General features: G+C 42.3%; 2 protein-coding genes across 5 annotated transcripts in view; one reads left to right on the top strand and one right to left on the bottom strand.

Annotated features, from left to right (window-relative positions):
* Window positions 1–11,280, top strand: part of mapk8ip1b (mitogen-activated protein kinase 8 interacting protein 1b) — a 41,552-nt gene extending 30,272 nt beyond the window's left edge. The window contains exons 5-12 of the mRNA XM_079339062.1: window positions 1,973–3,115; window positions 4,882–4,957; window positions 6,532–6,704; window positions 7,882–7,988; window positions 8,404–8,520; window positions 8,792–8,862; window positions 9,024–9,122; window positions 9,476–11,280. Coding sequence (XP_079195188.1) covers window positions 1,973–3,115; window positions 4,882–4,957; window positions 6,532–6,704; window positions 7,882–7,988; window positions 8,404–8,520; window positions 8,792–8,862; window positions 9,024–9,122; window positions 9,476–9,548 — 1,859 coding nt within the window. The 3' untranslated portion in view covers window positions 9,549–11,280. The remainder of the gene's footprint in view (window positions 1–1,972; window positions 3,116–4,881; window positions 4,958–6,531; window positions 6,705–7,881; window positions 7,989–8,403; window positions 8,521–8,791; window positions 8,863–9,023; window positions 9,123–9,475) is intronic.
* Window positions 11,281–19,290: 8,010 nt separating this feature from the next.
* Window positions 19,291–22,569, bottom strand: LOC306820956 (uncharacterized protein). Of its 4 annotated transcripts, none has more exons than XM_079339065.1 (4): window positions 22,474–22,569; window positions 20,197–21,844; window positions 19,848–20,151; window positions 19,291–19,738 (listed from the first exon to the last, which is right to left on the bottom strand). In XM_079339065.1, exons 2-4 carry the CDS (start codon window positions 21,823–21,825, stop codon window positions 19,662–19,664), a joined length of 2,010 nt encoding a protein of 669 aa, XP_079195191.1. In that variant the 5' UTR covers window positions 21,826–21,844; window positions 22,474–22,569; the 3' UTR covers window positions 19,291–19,661. The 4 variants fall into 4 exon arrangements, with proteins under 4 accessions (XP_079195191.1, XP_079195193.1, XP_079195192.1 ...); XM_079339067.1 differs by having other exon boundaries at window positions 20,371–21,844; XM_079339066.1 differs by having other exon boundaries at window positions 19,848–20,365; window positions 20,417–21,844.
* Window positions 22,570–24,361: the final 1,792 nt, after the last annotated feature.

Genomic DNA, 24,361 nt, shown 5'->3' with positions numbered 1-24,361 from the left:
AAAAACAAATAGTGATAAGCAGTGATGTTCAATAAGTCCAATAAGATACTTTTTTTTAAAGCAAGAAAAGTTTTAAAAGGAGTTTATAAAAAAAAAAAATCAGTTCCTCTGTTTGATAGCATCCAGCAAAGAGTGGAGAAACAGAAGGAAGCATTTAGATTTTTACAAAATCAATTGGTTAGGATACCATGTTATGTGATGTATTTGACGTGATGAGAGACTCGTAATATTCAGTATGAGTAGATTGTTTTCTTAAAGCTACACTGAGGATTGTTAAGACAATCTCTTTGTGCAATCTCTTAAGATTTCTTGGAAAATAAAATCAAATGAAATTGAAGTCTAACAGAAAGATGACACGGCATTATGTGACACATAACAGATTACATAATGTCCAGATAACAATGTGTCTGTCCCGGTCAGAGATTAGAACATCAGCACTTCCAAATATTTTTATGTAACAGAGAGAAGCTGAGAGGGGATTATGTTTGTATTAGAGGGCATTTTTCACCAGCTGCTAATCTGGTGATAATAACAATAATAATAATAATAATAATAATACATGTTCTTTATAGGGGCCTTCAAAAAGCACTCAAAGTTACCTTACGAAAGAGAAATAAAACATAACAAAGTGAATATTAATAACATAAAAATTAGTTGAAAAATATAAAATGACAGTATCATTTATTAATTTGTATAACTATTATTTTTATTTAGCTATTTTTAATATTTTATTGTTGGCATTCATTGTGGATAGCAAAGTAAGAATTCCATTGTGCAGCATGAACATGTTTCGTACTCTGCACATGTCAGTAAACGTTTTAAATCTTCAAGGATTTCTGAGAAAAGTTGGACAATGATCAGACTGAATATGCCCGTTTAAAAACATGTGTTAGCGAGGGAGTGGAGAGAGAGTCTCTGTTCAGGTTCAGGTTACTTTATTTGCACCTGTAGGTAAATTTGGTTGCAGGGAGAGTCACTTGATACAACACAGACACAATACATGAAAGCTACAAAGAACAAATGCACAGTCCATGGGTAAAAGTGTGAATCATACGAATGATGAAACGAGTTGATCTGTAAAAGCTACAGAGCCGAGAACACCAAAATAAATCACAGCTTCCTCGCCTGCTCTGTCCCTCCATGTAAGACCGTCCTGAAATCACAACAACATTCATATAAGGAGGTCAGGTAGGAGGAGGGAGTTCCAGAGGCAGATCTGCTGAGGGGCTCTGGGCCTCATGGTGGTGGTCAGGCGGGCGGGCGGGCGGGCGGGCGGGTGGGTGGAGCAGTGAGTTGAATGGAAGCAGGACACCTGAGAGTGCGGGCGGGGGTGTTGATGTGCAGGAGTTAAGAAGGCTGGGTGTGGCCTTTAAAGGTGAGTGCTGTATTTAACCTGGAGCCAGTGGAGCTGCTGAAGGACAGGAGTGATGTGATTAATGGAGGGGGGCTTCTGGAGATGCTGCGAGCAGAAGAGTTCTGGACAGGTTGAAGCTTGTAGCATCAAAGCAGGATGTAACCAGAGAGACTTTCAGTGGTTCCCTAAGTAGGTTTAATATCATCTTAACCCTCACATGTCTTGTGACTCCTGAGGTCATGCTGCCTTATTGACTGCAAGAATATTATCCTTGGATTTCCTGACCATGGATTATGACGTAACAAAGCATCTACCATCTCCTGGCTGCTCTGGGATTTTGATGAGTCATGGGGATTTAGCTGTGTAATCCCGACATCCGTTACCTAACTGCTGCTTCTCTCCTCTCTTCCTGTTTGTGCTTTCATTTATCTGTCCACTCACTCGTTGACATGTCTGCCTTCACATCTGTGTGTGCATTTGTGTGCCGGTCGTGTCTCCAATTCTGCGCCGTGTACATTTACTCTGCGCTTGTTTCGGGCTTTTGTGCGTGCTTGTGCGTCTGGGTGTGTATTTCTGTGGCCGTCTGCATGACGCTGCTTGTTTCTGTTCTCTGCCCAGGTGAGCTCACTCCTCCGCGTGAGCACAGCTGTCTGAGCGACGAGGACAAGGTGCAGGGTGGGGGAGCGCAGACCAAAGACAGAGGGACCTCCACCGACGCCCCCTGCAGGCACAGCCACACATCTGGACACTCGCACGGATCCTCCACAGCGGCTGCTACGCGCTCAAAGGTTTCGGAGAAGCCCCCTGCTCCTCCACCGCCTCAGAACTATACGCCAGCTCCTCTTTACCCAGCGGGGAAGGCGGATGGCGGTGAAAACCACCGGGAGAGGATTCGCTACCACACAGACGTTCACTTAGAGCCCACAGATGAGATCTATTTGACTCCTGTGCAGCGCTCTGCCGATCCCCTCGAACCCTCCAACTCACAGGACCGACCTTTCCTCTCACAGCAGACCGAGCAGGGACGCATGTCCATCAGCTCAGACACAGAGGGTCCGCCTCCTTACCAGCCCCTCCCAGACCGGACAAACCCCTCCATCTACGAGGAGGACGAGGTCTACGTCCCCCCGCCTTCTTATGCTTCCTGCGTCGAGTCCCTCATCACGCCGCCTAGCATGGCTCGCTCCTCCCTCGCTCTGGACCTCAGCCTGAAGGGTGCGGGAACAGGGGCCGGGGTCATGCTAAGAGGCGGGTCATCAGTGGAGTATGTGGATGCTACAGATGACAGCTACTGCGGGGAGGAGGATGAGGATGTGGACAGGATAATAATGGATGTAAAGATGAGGAAGGGTGGAGGACAGGGGGATGGCGTCGGAGGCAGAGCCGCCGCTCTGAGGACTTCTATGAGCTCGGAGGCCAGCGGGCTCTCCTATGACTCAGTCAAATACACACTGGTGGTGGACGAGCACGCTCAGTTGGAACTGGTCAGCCTCCGGCAATGTTACCAAGGCTACAGTGACGACAGCGACTCAGCCACCGTCTATGACAACTGCGTCTCGTCTCCCTACGAGTCAGCCATCGGGGAGGAGTACGAGGAAGAGGAAGAGGAGGAGGAGGAGGAGGAGGAGGACAGCGCTCGGATGGGAGGAGTGAGGAGAGAGGCCACAGCGTGTCTGTCAGAAGACTCCACTCCAGAGGTGGACCTGCACTTCTCCAAGAAGTTCCTCAATGTGTTCATGAATGGGCGTTCTCGCTCTTCCAGTAAGTCACTGCCATGATAACTACACATCGTTCATTCCCTGGATCTCTGAAGTTCTATTTTAAAGTGTTATTTGATGTTGAATTTGAATAAGATGCGTGAAGCACTGATGAGACATCTTAGGAAAAGAAGAATTCACTGTAAGGCACCTTCCTTTTGACGCTAGATGTTTGTTTTGTCCTCTGAGTCTGCCTCATCAACATAAACAGTTGGTTTGGTGCAAAAAAGCCTGAGCTCATTTACATATTTAAAGCTACAGACACATAAACAGCCTGTTTTGAGCAGAGCTGAAGTAGAGGGGTTTATAGACGTGATCAAATACAGGATCAGAGTGGATTTAGACCAAGAAACCTCACAGACACTTTTTGTGGACATCTGAGACTTATTGAACTTAAAAAGGAGGAGAATATGTGACATTTAAAATTTAACTGCACATGGGAGTCAAATGGTTTGGTTTTCTTAAGAAGATATAGGAGAGTCAATCATGTGGATTTGATGTAGCTCATTTTTAATGCACAGAAAAAAATGAAGGCAATTTTTCCAAGTTAAGATTTCCAGTCCATGACCAATCAAACAGATAGCTCACGTTCACATTCTTTTAGTCTCAGAGATTTTCTGAAACGTATAACGAAAGCATATCTCCTAATGCGAGACGCGATATTCCCCTCAGAATGGTGTTTGAAACAGCAGGACAAACATCCGAGCTGCAGGGCAGGCTGCTCTTCTCTGTGATCTTCTCGAAACATGGAGAAACACCGCTGCCATCGCTGTCCAGTTCAATTGGCAGCGTGGTGCAAAAGGCTTTTAAGTAATGTGGCTGATTAAGCAAAACTACAGCGAGTCCAGAGCTGGAATATTCTCTTTCAGTTCAGATCATCACTCACGTAACATGTAACACAAGGAATGATGACCGAGGACAAACACTTTGCACTTTATTTTGTACCCTTTATAGAGAATGTGAACTACAAGAGAGTCGAACAATTTTAGCCGATGTTACCCAGCTCAGCGTTTAAGTCTTTGAAGTAAAAGCTGCAGTGTTTGCTGCTTTGTTGATATGGTTATCAGCGTTCTGACAGCAGCACGCTAAATGCAGAAACACAGCTGGATGTTTTGATGCCCTGCAGGGTGAGCGGGGGCACTCGGCCAAAAAACACTCCAGACTCTCCTTCCCCTCAGTGTGTATGCTCAAAAACAGTGTTAGTTCATGATTAAGTTTGAGATTTGATCAAGCCACAGCTTTTTTTTTTTTTTTTTTTTTTTTTTAGATTTTCCCTTTTTTTTGATGGTGGTGGGCTAAATGTTGGGAAATGTTGGGCCCTTTGGGACATCTTTGGGAAGACGGCGGCTCTCATTATGATAATATCTGTATGTGTGAATAAAGCAGCCGGCGTTAGAAAGGACTCATCAGACAGAGACAGACAGAGAATAAGAGATCCCTCTGTGATGTATGTGAGGTCATTTCCTCTTAATAGACCTTGAAGTCCAGTTGGGAGTCGTCCATGTGTTTAACAGACTCATTAGTTTATCTGAGCCGTGCAGGAGGGGATAACAGATGACTCGGGGGAATGCAGGTAGAAATACACAATGCTACACAATGTGTTTAACGCCTAATTAAAGTGTGATTCATTGCTCCTATAGAGTAAACTAAACAGACCCCTTAAAGTGCTTACTGTTTGTTTTGTTGCTATATAAAGCCAGATTCATTCATTCTTTTTTCTTTCGACGTAACATGTAAATGCATCTCTCTTTTTTTTTTTTTTTTTTCAAGGTGCAGAGTCCTTCGGCTTGTACTCATGTGTCATAAACGGAGAGGAGAGGGATCAGAGCCACCGAGCTGTTTACAGGTGAAAAGAGCTCCACCGCTATCATCATCATCACTTCAACCTCCGTGTTTAATGTTGCACCAAGACTGAAAACAGAAAGGCCTGAGTCATCATTTCTTTTTACTGAATATGCAAACAGTTTACTGAACACATGCTGTGTGGAAATAATGATAATAATAATGCATTGGATGCTAAACGAAGAACAACAAGAAAACAAAACATTGAAAACCAAAAAAAGGGAGAAAGAGTCAAAGAGAATGTTTTTTTAGGGATTTCTTAAAGGTGGAGTCTTTGATGTATTTTGGGTGTGAGTCTCTAAAGCTTTGATCAGACGCCCAAATCCGATTTTTCCCCAAATCTGATCAGAACCTGATCTAACTGACTGTCCACATTAGAAATGGCAAATGATCGATCAGATCTGCCCGTCCATATTGATTGTTTTACTGCATTTTTGCTGTTTTCTTTCAATGACCGAAGTGAACTTCCGGCCCGTTGGATCTATGTCATTGTTGTTATTGTCGATGGTGTCGCGTTGCGAGTGACGCAGAAGACACATTGAAGCGACTGAGACGTTCAGATTGAGTCGGATCTGTAGGAATCAGATTTGAAACAACCTCCATCAGATTTGGAATAATCTGATTTCATGTGGCTTTTTGTGTTCAGACTGGCAAAAAATCAAAACACATACAACCTGGATGAGAGTCAGCACATCTGCAAAACCATCTAGACACATAGATAGTTTTATTTGACATGGATATTGCAGAGAACAATGTGTTCATCTAAATTCAGTCCACTCCAGTCCCCTGATTCCTCTTTTCAAATGTATAGCATCCTTTTAAGATATAGTCACCTTTATCACTGCTCGTCTACATTAGCCTTTTTATTTAAGTCATCGTTGAAGCAGAAACATGCTCCAAGTCTTCCTATTTCCATGGTAACATTCACACTCCAGCTGGCAGCGTGCCGTTCCAGCTGCTGATGAAGACCTCCGGCTGTTAAATGCACAGAGAGGGGGGGACAAAAATAACAGCAACGCAGTCATGTGAAAAGCAGCATCTCTGCACACTGAGCTGGGATCATGTGACAGAGCAGGACATTATCCATGCTCAGCTGACGGCACACAGCTTGTTGAAGTCTTTGTAAACCGCGTTTGAATACTGTGTGTATATATTTACAGTCTATTACTTCTAGAATACAGTTTTTATTTAATACTATGACTGACATGCACCTGTCAGGTTTATTAGCTCGGTTGTATCTTCGTGTGATTATCAGCTATCAGTTAATGTTAACATTTTTTGTTTCCAATGTGAGCAAAGCCACATGCTTCAGACTCACAGTATTTTGCCATACTGTGGTGAACAGGCACTGTAGAAATACAACAAATGGACGGTGACATAACAAAAACACGGGAAGGGAATTTTAGTCCAAGTTAGGATGGCTCTTTGCTCAGAGGTTTCATTTCTAATCTCCTGTTAGTGCATCCTGTCCTTAAATTAAATCCACCACACAAGCATGAGACAACATAGTATACGGTGATGATAAAGTTTGAAATGTAAATGTCTGTAAGGATCCTTGCCAAAACCGCGTGTGTTCAGGTTCGTCCCTCGACATGACGACGAGTTGGAGCTGGAGGTGGATGATCCGCTGCTGGTGGAGGTGCAGTCAGAGGATTACTGGTACGAGGGCTACAACATGCGGACCGGCGCCCACGGCATCTTCCCAGCTTACTACGCCATAGAGGTGGCCAAAGACTCCGACAGCGACAAAGGTACTGACACTATATAAGGGTGATGCTCAAATACTGTCTTTGGACTGAAACACACAAGTCTTTTTTTTAACCATGTAAAAGTTGAATTTTACAGACGCATAAGGCTTATTCTCATGAATATCCTCCAGATTCTGGTCTCTATTTAAACGACAAGATTCGAGGTCTTTGCTCTCCTTCCTTGTAGCAGTGATGCACTTACACTCTCAATCATCACTCCAGCCTCTACCTGCAGGTTTAAGATATTCTGCCAGCCAGCTTACTTTAAATTTCAGTTTTCTGCAGCCTTGATACACTAGCACGCTCGTGTTTCTTTGAGTCGCTGCACGCGAGTGTAGCTGAAAGCGATCTAAATATAGAAGTGATTCATATTCAGAAGAGTTTTTTAACAAAAAGAAAGAGAAGAGAGAGGTCATGGAGTAAAACATCAGCAAGCAGGATACACAGGGAGAGAGGAGAGTCAGTCTGTAATTGATGTAAACTGTATAGATTCATATGATGTGTTAGTTGATTTATCTACAAGTAAATGGATAAGAACTTCGTCAGCTATTGTGAAGCAGAAATAAAATAACATCATATTATGCAAATGATTTTTCATTAAAAACAAACATGTTTTGGTTTTGAGCTCCAGATTAAGAAATTGAGAGTTGTTTCATCAGAAATCTGGCATTTTCTCAAGTTTCAGTTTTTATTTACACCTTCAAATCTGTTTCCGATTATTTGATTTATTTATTTATTTTATTTTTTCTGGTTGAGGGTACAACTTCATTTAAATGTAGAATTTAATCTGTAAAGTTTCCAGTGTGGAGAAACCCATTAACACAGAGAGTCAGACAGGTAATACAGACCACCACTGATAAACTCTCCCTTCTCTGTTGCTGCTGTTGACAAGGGTGCAAATATGTAATGATGAATATGAGAAGGAAGGCAAAGTCATAACAGTGTCACATGCATGTAAGTAGTTCTCTTGGACAGTTGAGGGGAGGAAAATGGGCCAAGTACTGATCAACCATCCCCTTAACCCACACAGTGCTGTACGTATCAGTTGGTGTGGAAAGTGTCTCCTTTAAGAAGCGAATACATTCCCACCTGTCTTCATAAATCACTGCCTTTCTTGTTGCCTCTGATTATCATGTCCTGGGTATGTGTTCTAATTCTGTCTGTCTCTTTTTTTTTTAAGAAGTGAAAAGCAGTGAGTGGATGGACAGATACCGGCTGAAGTTCCTGGGCTCAGTTCAAGTTCCCTTCCACAAAGGAAATGATGTTCTGTGTGCAGCTATGCAGAAGGTACTGTACAACAGTAGAGTAGGCACATTTCTGCATGTGTGTTTGAGTGTCTGAAGCGTTGCACAACAACCAAGAGCATGTCACTTCTGATGGCCTCACTACATAGTAACCGCTGCCATCAGTGTGTGAATGTGAAGTTGTAGCATGCAGTGTTAAAGTCCTTCTTATAAGTCTGAAGACTATAAAAGCGTTATGCAAGCTCAAGTCATTTTGCATTCACCGTGTGGAAGTGCAGAACACTGCAGTTCTTTAAGTGTCCACTAGAGGCTGACTGCAGAATCTATCATCAATTCATACAAGCCTGTTTCTACAGAAGAAGCGAACATGTTTTCAGTTTGACTATCTTATTATCATCAATAAGATGAAGTTCAAGGTTTACTGTTCAGACAGTTTTTTTACACATTTCTTTTTTCAGATTGCCACCAACAGAAGAATGACCGTGAAGTACAACCCGCCTTCCTCCTGCATCCTTGAGATCAGTGTGAAAGGCATCAAGCTCGCAGTTCAAGAGGATTATTACGCCTGTGACAGAGTGAGACCATCTCTTTGTCTCTGTTGTCTCTGCTGTCTCTTATGTCAAAGAAAGGAAGTCTTATGTAAAGCACATTAAGAGTGTCTTCATGAGGGTTTGTCAAATAAGATGTGAGGCAAGTCGCCCTCATGTGGTGGCATGTAGGTACTGCATGCAGAGTGTTTTCTTCAAGCAGACTGCTCAGAAACATGCTGTATGCTGATTTTCACATTAAGAAGAGGAACTTTTTCAGCTTTGTTACAACTGGTGTTTTTTTTTTTCTTCCTCTCAGAGCAACGAGTGCAATCACTTCTTCCAGCTAAAGAACGTCTCCTTCTGCGGATATCACCCCAAAAACAGCAAGTAAGTGAAAACAGATGCAATCTGATCTTTCATATGAATTAATTGACTGTGTTATTATAAAAACTTGGAAAAAGCATGGCAATAGAACATGAATATTTTGGGAATAAAGTCTGTAAAAACAACATTTCTGTCTCATCTTTCTTTCTTTGTCGTCTCTGCAGATATTTTGGTTTTATTACAAAGCATCCAGCGGACCAGAGATTTGCCTGCCACGTGTTTGTGTCTGAAGACTCCACCAAACCTTTAGCAGAGTCAGTAGGGTGAGTTGAACTTCCCTTTGTAAGGTAGGACTGTTGAAAGAGGCAGAAATCTGGGAGAGAGTGGGAGTGGGGAATGACATACAGGAAAGCAACCACTGGTCGGATTCAAACCTGGGTTGCCTTCTCGAAGACAATAGCCTCTGTACATGGGATGTGCCCACTAACCACTGGGCCACCGGCACCCGAAGGATCATGATTTTTTTAAGGAGGATTGATAATAAAACAATCTAAGAAAATAATTAATTGACGTTTTTTTTAATAATTATAATATAATTGGGTGTCATAATGGGAATGTCACAGTTTTATATGTGTGATGTTTAAATGACTCGTGTACATGTGTTTATGTCTTTCAGGAAAGCGTTCCAGGTGTACTACAAAGAGTTTGTGGATTTCTCGTGCCCGACAGAGGACATCTACCTGGAATAACCCCGCCCTGCCTTCAAACACAGCCCTGTACAGTACACTGTATCATAACATAATTCTGCATGAAGGACAGCTATATCTACAGATTCAGTTCAAAAAAGACAAACTGAAAAAAATTAACACTTCTGACAAACAAGAAAAGCAAAGGAAGATAAAGTACTGGAACTGTGCTCTGCTCAGAAAGAAAACAGAGAGAGAGAGAAATGAGCCAAAGGAGGAGATGTGAGGAAAGAAAATATGCAAAAATGGAGTCAGTGATGAGGTGGTCCAAGGTGGAAAGCACAAACATCGTATCAGTGAGTTAGCCTGTAGCATCGTCTTAGCATATGAAACACTGAAAGCCCAGGAGCCGTACAGGATCGAACCAGCCTGTACCTATACTTCGCTAAAAGACCGAACAGCAGCTGAGGTGGTAGGTGTATATTTACTAAACATCATCCTCACAATGAAAATGTACACTTAGTAAAAACAGGTCCCTTTAGGAACCATGGATTGTATCCTAATAGCACACCACGTGTGAAGGTGAAATTCACATTCTCAGTGCAAACAACAACACCCAGAAACACTCGAGCGACAAGTGATGCTCTTTGCATTTTGGGGTCTTTTTGTTGTAAAATCTTAACAATGTCATCAGACGTTTAACAGCAGGAAGAGTTCAGGACACGGTTAGAAGGAAACGTGAGGTGTTGGTGTCCTGAAGGCTCTGAACACATGATCTGTGATCTGTGAGATGTGCTCACTGCAAGCTGCTGCTCAGAGTGCTACAGTATACAAAGGAGGTGCAGCATAGGTCTATCAGGCTCTTCAACAATGTCCACAAGTCATTTACTTCCTTTTTTTTTGCAAAATGGCCCAAACAATGTGTTGAATATGTTCAATACATCTGCTCAGTTCACAAGGAAAATATGGTTTATGCTATGTTTACCTTTCTTATAACAAGCCTTTCTTTGGGTCAAAGATAATACAACGGTTCAGTTTCATGAAACATTGAGACAGTCACACCTTTCACAAGGTGTGACTTGGTATGTTGTGCACAACTTCAAACAGATAGAAAGCAGCTCTTAAACAGATCATAAAGTTAGAGACTGAAAAAAGTGTTTTTTTAAGTAACATTACCTGGAATGCACTCAGCATCACTTGTGCTTGATGAAAACGAAACAGTGTGACAGCTGAAAGAGTGTGGATTTCTCCTTTTAGAACTTTCTGCAGCTTCCTTTGGTACAGTAGTGCTATGCTATACAGCCCCATCACAGTAAAGCCTTAGTCCTTAATTCTGAGACACACTACGCTTATTCACCGTGTCTAAGTGAAGAAGATGTTCAATATTTAAATGGAAAAAAACCCCATCTCTTTGGCTCTTCAAAGGCAAAAGAAGATTCCTGAAATATCTCCATCATGGTGGTGTTATAGAAACGTGCTCCTCCTGGTTTCTACATCCGAAACATCAAATGCTCTCAGCGGGGCCGGAACAAGATGATGAGGCAGATGTTTGGTTGCAGTAGGTCCAGCACAGGGAGCGAAAAAAGCAAAACTCTGGTGTCTTCATATCTTCACTAGTAGTGCCTCTTCTTCATTACGTCATCGTGACCTTCCTCAGTCGCCATCATCACAGCGTAGAATGGAGCTGCCATTGAGTGCGTGTTGAGTTTTAAGAGTTTGAATGCTAATAGGGATGTAGGAGAATGTTTGATGTGACCTGTGCTCGTTCCACCACTAAAAAAGATGCTGTTCTGTACCTGTGGTGCTTATACTATGTGTTTTAATGTGAAGCTGTGCAAATGCAGACTCTCAGTAGGAAGCTTAATCAAACAAAGGATAATGCACATTTTCTGTAAAATGACTTTGAGAGTGTTCGCTCTCACTCTGCAGGAAGTACCGGTGTTAGAAATGAATTACAGATTAGTTAATAGACAAACAACTAAACCCGATATTGGTCTACATACATGTCCTATAAAAATGGATACACTTAAGTTGAAACTTTTGGTGAATGGCTTTAACTGTGTCGGATTTTAGGGGGCGGCTGCAGCAACTTTTCTAAATGCATCCATGCTGGAGGGGTTACCATAAAGTCAAAGATGGGACCAATCAGATATAATATCGGTATCAGGTCAGATATTGATGTCATTTACATATCAGATATCGGCTTGATCATCTCCATCAAGAGGCCTGAACAGCTCCTTCTGTGATAAAAAGTACAGATCTTTTACTTCAGGTTCAAATATTTAAAGGGATACTTCACCCATTTGGTGAAGTATGAAGTGCACATTTGGTGCATTGGGTGAAGTATCCCTTTAATTTGAAAACCTTGCAGTTGTTGCTTCCTGTTTGAATGTGAAGCCAGCCCAGAGTTCAAATACATATATTTAAATGACAACATATTTTATTTGTTTTCCTCTTAAAATTAGAAATGCAATGTCGGGTTTACTACCCCTTTGTGTAGCCTCACACATACAGTAATACCAGCTATACTAACTATGATTTAAAACATAATTATCTGTTTTGGTATTGGTGCATGCATACTGTATGTATCGCGAATCAGTTCATCTCTCCATGTAATTAGATCCTGATCTGGTAACTTGAATGCAATATGCCTCCATATGACTGAACGTTATCAAAAAGGTTTTCATGTGACCACCACAGGTGTCACACCACTTCAACTCAAACTTGTCATCTTAGTAAGATGTTTTGTTTTTTTCCAGCAAGGATGCAATCTAGGGAAACAGGAAGCCACAGTTATGAATCATTCTGAGTGCAGCACAGGTACAGAACATGCTTATTTTTTCTGCAGTGGAAAACAAGCAAGAAGTGAGCTCCTTTCTTCTTTTACCCCGCCACATGAATTTCTAACACGTTTTTGTATGTGCTCTATATTTAACAAAAGGAACATGTCTGAAAATGATCAATGAAGAGTATGTGAATTGTCATTCAGCCATGTCTCCACTCCCCATAGTTTGCCCCTTTTATTATAAGAATCATGAACTAACGAGTTGCCTGCTGTTGCTGATCGAAGCCATCGAGTTTTCATCAAGAGATCCAGGCCGACTTTTTTCTATGAGTTCCCCTCTCAGACGGCCAATTAGGCACACAGGAGACAATGTAAAGAAGTGCGAGCTATACAAGGGTGTATAGAAATGCCATATATAAATAAATGATTTAATATCTGTAATTATAAATATGACATTGTATTGATTCAACATGTAGTATGTGACATTTCTCTTTTATTTCGGAATTTTTTTAGGTGTGAATTTTTCTTTATTTAAAAACTTTAATGCAAATCTCAGAGTGTCCTGTTGTTATTGCATCTGACTGAATCTCTTGCACACACACACACACACACACACACACACACACACGCACATTTACACACACACACACACACACACACACACACACACACACACACACACACACAGTAAATGATATTATGAGGTCCTAGCTATGATTATGTTCGGGTCAGTTGAGCCTTCCTATGCTAGTGTTATAATGCATCCCTCAATCAGTCAGAGTAAAATGCACATAATTTCATTGAAAGTAAAACTTCATAAACTAACTACTGATTCTACTCTTTCACTGTTATAGATTATTATTATTATTAATGTTGTAAATTGTTTTATAATCAATCTGATTGGGCGAGAGTCATTCCGTGAGTGACGGCATTCTCTGGGACTTCACCCATCCTTCGATCACACACAAATACATTTTCCATTCAATAATTTTGGTGATATGCAAAGATCAAAATATTTAACCAAAGTTTTGATATAGGCCGAATCATACTGTACACCCTACTGTAGCATTAAAAGAGCAGTCCTAACATTAAACTGTGGTCTAGCAATATAGTTATACTAAATAGATGGTGCAGCAACAGTGGAGGCCCTTGTAATTGTTCTGACACACAGTATACAGTGTGTTTTTAAGCTAAACGTCTTTAGGAATCAAGCACAATGGAAAGATTTTTTGCAAGATTGGTTGTCTTCATTTTATTGTGACATGCTTTTTTTCCCATGCATTTTTACAGGGAAGGCCAGTTTCTTGATACTGTATCCTTGTTAGTAATATTCATCATCCAGGTTTGGTTCATAAGGATTTCCAGAGCCCGGTGGCTGAGGAGGAGGTAGAGGAATCTCACCGTAATCTGCAGCAACACATTGGACATGATGAGGATGAAAAGTGTCCAAGAAGGTTTGTAATGAACAAATAGACATTACCCACACTGTTTGGGTCTGAGACAGTTTCTGATAATCTGACAGAAGGGATATGTTGGTGTCTTACCATCAGTGTAGGTTTCATGCTGTTTGAGGAGGTCAGGGTCAAAAATCAGTTTTAACTCTGCTGTGCCGTCATCGTCTCTCCTAGAGGGACACACAACAACACGTACACACACGTACACTGTGTAAAGAAACGTGTGAACACTTTGCAGGATGATTCAGAAAACGATGTCACATGGACATCCTTGCCCTCGTCGAGATGTGCAACAACTGATCAGCAAATACAGGAGAAAAAATTGACCTAGAGCGGTCTTCTTTTTTTATTTTTACAATGTCAAATATTTCTTATTCAAGGTTTTGTTAATAAAGCTTTTAGTTCCAACACACCAATCCTTATTGAATCCCTAACACACTGATATGGATAATTGACTATCACATGGCAGCCATTTTTATATGTAGTCTCGTGATCTGAAACAGTGCTGTAAATGTTGGGAATCATTGTAGTCATATGTATGATTGCATTGCCTCTTAAATGAACAGCAACTCAAAAATCAATGTAATGTAGCGTTTTTTTGTGAGTGCCAGCAGCAGCTTTTTTCAAATGTTTTCAATGATAGCGTTCGCAGCAGAAAGCAGCCTCCAGGAGAAAAAGTGCAGCAACCAGCGTCTATTTTCCGAGCGCCTTGCTTGATGGTGCAGACGCTCCCATTGCTCAAGTTGAAAATCTTTCAACTTTTACAAATTGATGATATTCCCTGTATTTGTACATACCTGCTCAGCACAGATGCAGAAACGCCTTGGCCAATCACAAGAGAGATGGCGATGATAAGGACACGCATGTGTTTGGTGATCATGTCTGGCTGTATTGTGAACAGAAAACCTCTCGTGTACGAGACAGATTCAAATCACAACAAAGTCATATTGTTCCAGAATGACTTTTAACTGTTGTTAGTTTACAAAATACAACAAACAACTATTTCTAAAATAAAGATGGTACAAATTATGAGAAATATGGCTTTAATATGCAATATCATCATCATGAGGCGGTCTCTTGGGGTCTTCATGTTGATGATTATGTCGATTTTTGAGCCACATATTTTGGTTCAGTGTGGACAGGAGTGAGCAGTTGGGCAGTTTGGGCCTTTCAGATGGACAATCTGTGTTTGTCTTCTGCTGTGTGGTGGACGTCATTGTTATAGAGTGCAGCACCTTCACAAACAAGCTTTCTTCAAGACAATCCTGCTTTGGTCTCCCAGTTTTCAGGGTTAATGTGACACTTCCTGATGTTTATTTTGATATTGGACTCGTACCTTTTCTTTTCTTTTGGCCTCCTGGAGCACGATGTCCTGTGAGCAGGGAGGCAGTAGAGGACTTTTATTGGGAAGATGAGTCATGCAAGAGTCAACATGTTATCTTTGATTAGAGTGAATGAAGACAATTACAAAATAAAGAAAATCCTAAATCAGAATCTGAGATGCTTTATTCATCTCCAGCCAAAATATAGATGTTAGTTGCTCTTATACACTTGATTATAGCTGAAATATCAGAAAATAAATAGGAATATGAACAAAATAAGACATGACATTATTTTTTTTTTTATGAAAACACAGTATTATCACAGAATTTAAAAACTGAAACTTCATACTTGAGAAATGGCCTTTTGACTGAAAGCTATAATGCCGGGTGGTTTCCTCCAAAAAGGCACGTGTCACGATGCTTTGCTTTGAATACCTTTCAATATCCATCGTCACACTGCAGTCTCATGAGGAGTCGGCAAGCAGCAGGAAGTAGAGACAGAGTAAGAGAAGCAGGTGAAATAAAAGTCTTAATATTATTGTCTGCTGTGTCTGAAGAATCTTAAAGACAAACACAAGTGTTGCAAGTCTGCCCAGCTCACCCGTGGGTGGTCCCTCCCTTGGGCTCTGCATGAATCACAAAGCAGCCACCTGTGTCATTCAGCTGACCTCAGATCAGCTTGGACCTGTCTGACTGAAGGCAATAATGCATTATTCATAGACTGCCACCATCTGGCACATCAGCGCGCCCTGCCACCTCAGCCCTCACCCTGTCAGAGACACGCAGGCAAGAAGAGGGCACTTTATCATCAGAGCAGTCCTTTCTTTAGTGCCAACAGTTAGAAGGCAGAAAGGTACATCCGTTTAAAGGCATCTTAGGTAATACCTTTTTTTTTCACCACAATCCAACTTGTGATGTCACAACTTGAGCAAATTTGAAATGGAGCATTTTTCTCTTTGTTGTAAGACTTGTGCAGACCATAAGGACTGGATGGGTTAGATGTTCAAAAACACATTAGATGTGGATTTTTTTTAGCATATGTTTTTATCATATATCATATCGAGAGCTCCTTCTATTCCTGGGAGCTGTATCTTACATCACAGACTGAGTTTTCCTGCTTGATGAGAAAACGGGAAAAAAGGATATACAGTGTAGTTTAGGCTTCCACCACTAGAGGGTGCTCGGGTCAGGGGTACACTTTTTACATGACTAACGACACTGTAAAGCAATTACTGTTCATTTACAGCCATTTTCAACACTAACATACTGTTTTGATCTAAAACAGTTAAGAACTGTAGTGAGCAATGCATCATGGGATGCTTACCTTGAGGCAAAGTGACAAAAGGCCATAAACAGTATGACAATGATTGAAATTACAGGACACCACAGTATTTTTGAAAAAGTGGGTGTGTCCTGGAGAAGGTGGAGCGGTCAGTAGAGTGGCATGTTAGGTTGTTTGTCTTTTGTTTCTGAAAATATGCTGCTGCTTATTTTCATTGGAGGATCATTTGAAAGCAGTTTTCAGAGAGGGACACACAAGATGGAGGACATGTGCTACACATCAACACGAATCGGATTTGGAAACTACAGATATTGAAATGTTTAATATCTCATTGATATTGCAGAGGATTTTTGATACAAACAGTTCCTCAGTAGCACTAGCTTGTCTATCTTTTGATTTTAAAATGTAATTAATGAGTGAGGTTTAGATTTAAAAAGTGTACAAATATTACTCCTGGGCTGTTTTAGTTGTATTTAGGCTGGCAGGGTCAATCAGGACAGGGTGTCCTCCTTGGAGTGCTCAGAGAGACAGACTAAGACCATCTGAGGGTACAATCAAGTTCTTTAGAGTTCATTGGTTTCAAGGAGGCTTTATTGAAGAATATGTTGACACTAGAGGTAATTCTGCAGTGACTGCAGTGTGTGAGAGCTGGCAGAGATGGGTTAATCTACCACAAGCTGTTGCAGCTATCGCTACCACAATGTCATTTGCAGCTTTTACCTTTACCATTTACCTTCTACTTAAAAGACATCACGTTTGTTAATGTGGAAAGTTTATGTAAAGAAGATTTAGTTGTGAACATCTAAACCGGTGACTGGTGACAGCACAGGAAGAGGTTTTCATCATGTAAGAGATCTAATGCTACGCTGAGGAATCAAACCCCTGATTGTCATGGAATTTCTGTAATTCCTCAGTTAATGTGTAAAGATAATTCACTGTTGCTGATGTCAATCAGAGCTCAACTTTATCTAGACACCAAGGACAGCTGAGAGAGTCGTCGGCTCGTCCTGATATCTGTCTGGGAGAGTTGTTGTTCGCTCCAGGGTTCTTGACGTCATAGATTAATCTAGGTGGGTCAATGTGACCCTGATAATGGTGAAGTCTTTTGAATATATGCAGAGTGTTTGGAAGTGTCTGGCAGTTATGTGTGAGCATGACGCTGAACCACAAGTGTGATGTTGAATCATGTCTCCTGCAGTATTCATCTGATGTATAAACTTCCATCAACCTGACCCATCTGAGTCTAAGGAGTCTTATTGTGTGGAGTCACACTGGACACTGATCATCAAGTTACCTGAGTAGCTGTTTTACCCTCTGAACTGCAGAGAAGACCAGACCCATTAAACAATCCCACAAGATGAGGCAATGACAAAACACTGGAAACACTCTTTTAAGACCCTGAACTTAACTGAACTTTCAAATGAACACAAGTATCAGAAATATACTCGTCTTTGTTTTCCCCGAGCAGAATAAGAGAACCTGTGTCTGATGTAGATATAATCAAACAGGTTTGGTCACTTAAAACATCTGGAGTAGCTTCAGTTAAATGTTGAGCAACAATAAAAACTAAAATGCTCAACTGTGCAATCAAACTGTTCTTTTTTATTGATTGATTGATTTTGCATGCTGCAGATAAGAGCCGTCTCCCTGAGGACGGAGTCTCTCTCCGCTGCACGAGCACGTGCTGAACGTCTTCGTCTCGTCCTGCTGGATCTTCTCTTGCAGGATATGATGTTGGACATGTCTGCAGCTTCAGCTCTCTGCTTCTCCTCTTCTCCTCCTGTTGGAGGACTGACAGGTGCAGAGGATGAAACCTTTTGAGGCAATGCTGGGATCAGGAACCTTTCAGGGATCTGAGGATCAGGAGGCAGGACTTTTTCTACGATCATGGCAGAGGAACAGTTTTTGCTCTGTGCAGCCTTCAATGCTGAGGAACATTAGAAGGACTAAAGCTGGAGGACATGTCCGCCTTTGTGTCAGAGCTCACTGATGTTGCTGTTGCAGGTTTTATCAGACTGAGAGAGAGACAACTTCTGTGTCTACAGAGGGGGAAGGTTTGGTGCAGGAGAAGTTTGAGCTTTTTAAAAGCGGCCATTTGTTGAAACAGATTTTCAGGAACGCTCACATGAATTAGAGGGCGGTGCAGGGCGTCTTCCAGGTTTTCAGAGAAGTGGGGAAATACTGACACACATTTCAGGAGGAGGACTGCAACTTCTGTTGCTCCAATGTCCGTGTGAGGCCAGAGCACCCCAAACCCAAAGCCAGCACCGCCGGGTGAGCGTTCCCTCAGACACATCGAAGGAGAACTTTGAATGGCCGAGAGAGTCACTCAAGTGTCAGCAGATGAGAAAGAGCTCAGCTGTTCTGTGGCCGAACAGATTTTAGGAGGCAGCAGACCTTTAGACGACTGAGGAGCAGGACGCAGGCAGACTTTTACAAGCAGCTCTCAGCAGAGGAGGACTATCATCAGACATGTTTGAGCAGAGCAGAAGGACTGCAGGTTGGGTGTAAAGCACATTTCAGGAGGAGTCATCTTCAGATTGTTTAGGTTTTAATCAGAGAAAGATGAGGATGAGTTTGTGCTCTGTGCAGCATGGTGATGGAAGGAGGAACAATGAGGAGTTCTCTTAGCTGGAAGGAGACACAGTGTGAGCTTCTTAAACAACCCCACAATGAGGCTGAGGACTTTAAACCAAAGCCAGGTCGGCTAGCTGAGGAGGAGTTCTGATGCAGGTTTTATCAGAGTGAGAGAGTGGCAACTTCTGTGTCTGCAGAGGGGGAAGGTTTGGTATAAACCTGCTTAACTCCTCAGTGGAGCAAATGAGGGCAACAGAGGAGAACTTTGAATGGCAGAGAGACTCACAGGAAACAGTTTCTTTATCTTCAGTCTCCTCGTTTATCGTTTCTGAGAGCAGAAAGTGGTCTGAACTTTTTGTTTGTTTTTGACTGAGAGAGAGAGAGGTTTGTTTTTTTGTTTTTTTGTTTTGCTTTCAATATTTACATCTCTGCTGCTTTCACTGTGCAGCTCTTCGTTTCAGTTCAGATCAGGTTTATGTCACTGCACTCTCTCTCTCTCTCTCTCTCTCCCCCCCTCTCTCTCTCTCTTTAAGTCACTTTAGGGGTCTCTGGCCTGTTAGCTGGCCAAACACGTCTTTTCCTCAGTCTGACGAAGATCCTCTTTGTTATTTGAATCCAGCCATCATCCTCTCCTCTCTCTCCTCTCACCTCCTCCTTGTTGCCTCTCCTCTCTGGACTCACTCTATTCCTCCGCCTCTCTCTCCTCTTTCTGTTCCTCTCCAGTAACTCCTTCTCTTTCCTCTCTGTCTGCACCAGCTAGACAAACAGCTTCCTCCTCGCCTCCCACAGATGCAGCGTGTTCTGGTAGTGGTTGTTTACTGAGTGACCTGAGCCTGAGAAGAAACAAAGAAGTTCAGTCTGGAGTTCATAATAATCACTATCAGGTGTATCTATAAGATGAAACAATCACAGTCAATATAAATCTGTGACCTTTGAACTTACATTGATTCCAGATGAGCCACTGCTTATCGTAGTTTCTGTAGTTGCGTCTGATGAGCCACTCTTTATCGTAGTTTTTGTAGATGCGTCTGATGGTGTTCTTCCTCACACGCCTGAGCTCATACAGACACAGACGGCTGCACAGGCTGAGTTCAGAGGGCTTGGGCTCCTCCTCCTCCTCCTCAGGTCCTCGCGTCTCCTCTTTTATCCTCCTGATCTTCTTCTCCAGGCTCATTCTGACGCTTTCATTAAACGCCCTCCTTTCCTCCATCAGTTCTTTTTCTCTCTGCTTCCTCTGTGTTTTTATCTCCTCCTTCTCCTGCCTCTCTCTCTCCTTCTTCTCCTTTTTCACTCTCTCCTTCTCCTGCCTCTCTCTCTCCTTCTTCTCCTTTTTCACTCTCTCCTTCTCCTCCTTCTCCTGCCTCTCTCTCTCCTTCTTCTCCTTTTTCACTCTCTCCTTCTCCTGCCTCTCTCTCTCCTTCTTCTCCTTTTTCACTCTCTCCTTCTCCTCCTTCTCCTGCCTCACTCTCTCCTTCTCCTGTTTCTCTCTCTCCTTCTCCTCCTTCTCCTGCCTCTCTCTCTCCTTCTTCTCCCTTTTCGCTCGCTCTTTGTCCTCTTTCTTCTCCTGCTTAGAGAGATTCTTTTTTGTTTGCTCGAGTCTCTCCCTCTCCTCACTGAGGTACATAAGCTGCATATTTGTTCTCGTCTCTCCATCTTCCTTGTCCTCCTCTGTCTCCTCCTTAAACTCCAGCTTGACATCAGAAGGAGACATGGTCCTTTTTGCTTCATAGATTTGATATGAAGCTCTCAGAGGTACGGTTTCTCCAGTGCAGGAGGGTCTCTCACCGCCTTCTGTCTGGTCCTCTACAAAGGGGACGATGTAGTCTTGAGCGCGGGAGGGTCTCTGACCTCCTCCTGCACAGCCCTTTAGAAAACGGAGGATGTTGACTCCAGTGCGGGAGGGTCTCTCACTTCCTCTGGCCTGGTCCTTTAGAAAAGGGACAATGTTGTCTCCAGTGCGAGAGGGTTTCTTACTTCCTCTGGCCTGGTCCTTTAGAAAAGGGACAATGTTGTCTCCAGTGCAAGAGGGTCTCTCACTTCCTCTGGCCTGGTCCTTTAGAAAAGGGACAATGTTGTCTCCAGTGCAAGAGGGTCTCTCACTTCCTCTGGCCTGGTCCTTTAGAAAAGGGACAATGTTGTCTCCAGTGCGAGAGGGTTTCTTACTTCCTCTGGCCTGGTCCTTTAGAAAAGGGACAATGTTGTCTCCAGTGCGAGAGGGTCTCTCACTTCCTCTGGCCTGGTCCTTTAGAAAAGGGACAATGTTGTCTCCAGTGCAAGAGGGTCTCTCACTTCCTCTGGCCTGGTCCTTTAGAAAAGGGACAATGTTGTCTCCAGTGCGAGAGGGTCTCTCACTTCCTCTGGCCTGGTCCTTTAGAAAAGGGACAATGTCTCCAGTGCGAGAGGGTCTCTCACTTCCTCTGGCCTGGTCCTTTAGAAAAGGGACGATGTTGTCTGCAGTGCAAGAGGGTCTCTCACTTCCTCTGGCCTGGTCCTTTAGAAAAGGGACAATGTCTCCAGTGCGAGAGGGTCTCTCACTTCCTCTGGCCTGGTCCTTTAGAATAGGGACAATGTTGTCTCCAGTGCGAGAGGGTCTCTCACTTCCTCTGGCCTGGTCCTTTAGAAAAGGGACGATGTCTCCAGTGCGAGAGGGTCTCTCACGTCCTCTGGCCTGGTCCTTTAGAAAAGGGACGGTGACTCGACGAGACAGAGGGCTCTCACTCCTCTGTTCGGAGTCTTCACCTATCATAAAGGGATGGCGGGTGATCTCTTTATGGACGGTGGTCTGCTGAATGTCTCCTGGAGAGGAAGGTCTCTCACACCTTCCTCTGGACATCTCCCAGGGCCTGGAAGAGTCCAGATCTCCAGGAGACAGAGTGTGGACTGGTGTTTTGAATCCTAAGACTCTGACAAAAAACTCCATTGCTTCCGATGACGACAAACTGCAGACACAGAAACACACACAGACACACACAATGGTTATTTCTCAGATAATCACCAATGAACACTGTCACAGACATGACTCAGAAAATAAATAGCGCCCCCTGCACACGAGATGATGGGTCTTCAGTGATAGTCTGGGTCTCGATCACTAATGGTCTTAGTCTTGTCTCGGTTTCAGAGCACGCTGGTCTCTGGTTCGTCTTGGTCTCGGTTTGTGTGGTCTTAACTTCAACATGAACATCAATCTCTGTGCCGTGATGAAAACTCTGTTTCCAAACGACCTTTTTAAAGACACTTTTTTAGAAAGGAGACAAAATATATTTCTTCTGATCAGCTGATTTCACACACGATGAAATCTGATCAGCTGATTTCACACACGACGAAAACACAAGAAACTTCAGTAAACACAACGTTTAGACAACAAATAACAGACATTTGACAGATTTCAACCTGCTCACACTGAACTACTTTACATCTTACAGTCGTGATATTTAGAAATTCAACCATTTATTTGAAGGAACAACATTCAGGGAGGATAAATGAGCTCCTCCTCTATCATAACACGGTTTAAGTTAGCAGAAAAGGTGGATTAAAAAATTGTCCTTCAGGAGTAAAACAGGTGACTTACCTCTCCAACAAAGGTTAGCTGCGGACTGAACATGTTGATTTTGAATGTCCAAAATGTTCCATTGAGCTGTTATGAGCTCACAGTGGACAGACGAGCATTCTACTGAATCTGATTCTATGCTCAGCTTCTTGTTTACATTTGAATCTAAACACTGGCTGAAGCATGGAGTCCAATAATACTGCCAAAGCATCAATACAAACACAACAGTAGCCAAAGCTGTAACATGAGTGACATATATAATTATATACAACAACAATTAAACAGAAGAAAACCCAGTGTGTGTCTGTTTGTGTGTGTTCAGGAAAAAGAAAATGATAAATAGAGCAACAATTATTAACTTAATATGTACAGATAAACCAAAGATTCAAATATTAAATCAACATAAATGAAGCAGTGTGTGCTGCTAAGTGACTATACACCTGTCAGGTGTTGTGATGGTCATCCCTCAGGCTGGGTCAGGATTGGACATATATTTGGCAGAAAAAAGAAAAAAAAACACGAGGTGGATAGAAGGCTGAACATGTCACTTTTGGTAACAGAGGTCGTTTATGCTCAACTGGACGGGCCACTTAAAAAAAACAATTTGGGAAAAAATGTAAGTGCATATCCACTTCTTCTGCAACCACTACACCTTTAGCATAACAGTGTGATCAACATTTGAGCTTTCCAGGCTGAGCGTGATGCCATGGCAAAATGGCCGCCATGAGGATTCGGCCTATTCATGACTTCTACTATATTAAGTGTAATTACTGTGTAAGTGGCACACTATGGACTCCGTACAACAGCTCATTCTATCATCATCTTATGAAAAAAACCAACACAGTACAGCATCATTTGATCAACAACAATAGCCTGTAGATAATTACCTTGCCAATCTCGCTGTTGGTTAACAGCCACAGCCAGGTCATTCCTTCCTGTTCACCAAGTTGGTGAAGAAACTTTTTGACTGCAGTTTGATAGCATAGACCATCACATGACGAGGAGAGAAAATGTAGATTGCATTCAGACTCAATATATGCTTCAATGCACAATAGCAAAAAAATGACACAAAAGGATTGTTAATTCGCCTGCACACGTTTGTGGTCGATTGTTTCGGGCTCATTTCCATAGACCTGGTTTGTTTCACTCACGAGATCTGGCAACATTAGTTGCAACCAAGACTTAAAACTGGAGTATGTAGCATTAGCTTAAAGATAGTACTTTATGTTCAATTTAAATACTTTTAATAAAAATAAAACAAAAACACCCATCTATAATCATTTCTTATATTCTATTACAGCTTTCAGTGTTTTCTTTAGGCCCTCCTCCAATCATGAGACGTTAACCTGTAACGTTCACACACTGACTCCTCAAGAGCGACATCTGACCTTTGAGTTCAGACTACTTAGAGATGCAGCTGAGAATAATAAATATAACTACTACACCTGATTTCAAACGTTTGCTTGTTACACGTTGATGAATTAAAGCCTAAAGTGACCAATTTCCTCTAAAACTCGACATGTATGAAGGCCTTTATATCCCAGTCACACCTACATAGCACTGAAACTTCTGGATGGCAGTTTATTTACATGTTATTGTACCAGCCATACACATTACAGTTTCTTGAAGTCTCCTTTCATTTATATTTATTCACTCTGGAAATAAATACTCAATCTGGAACTCTTAAAAGTAAAAGGAGCAAGTGTCCTCAAATGTTTTTAAATCTAAAATGAAAGACGCGGAAGCAGATTTCAATGCTTTTAGCTCGACCGCTTGAACTACGGACTCCCAGATGTGACTCATAGATGGGTCTTTAAATTTCAAGGGACGGGAAGTGATTCCTCGTGTTACGCCGATGTGTCTCCCTTTTTTCAGGATTTTTTCTTTTCCACATCTATTGTCTGAAGAT

This window comes from Symphodus melops (genome assembly GCF_947650265.1).
Source record: "Symphodus melops genome assembly, chromosome: 3".
Classification (NCBI taxonomy): domain Eukaryota; kingdom Metazoa; phylum Chordata; class Actinopteri; order Labriformes; family Labridae; genus Symphodus; species Symphodus melops.
Note: the sequence above shows the minus strand (reverse complement) of the source record. Positions and strands in the feature narration are given on the sequence as shown.

Bases quoted from the DNA above. Each gene is read 5' to 3' on its own strand.
- LOC306820956 (XM_079339064.1), bottom strand. From the start codon at position 21,825: ATGGAGTTTTTTGTCAGAGTCTTAGGATTCAAAACACCAGTCCACACT. The intron at 19,739-19,847 runs GTAAGTTCAAAG...GTTTCTTCTCAG, and splicing joins GTGGCTCATCTGGAATCAAT to GCTCAGGTCACTCAGTAAAC.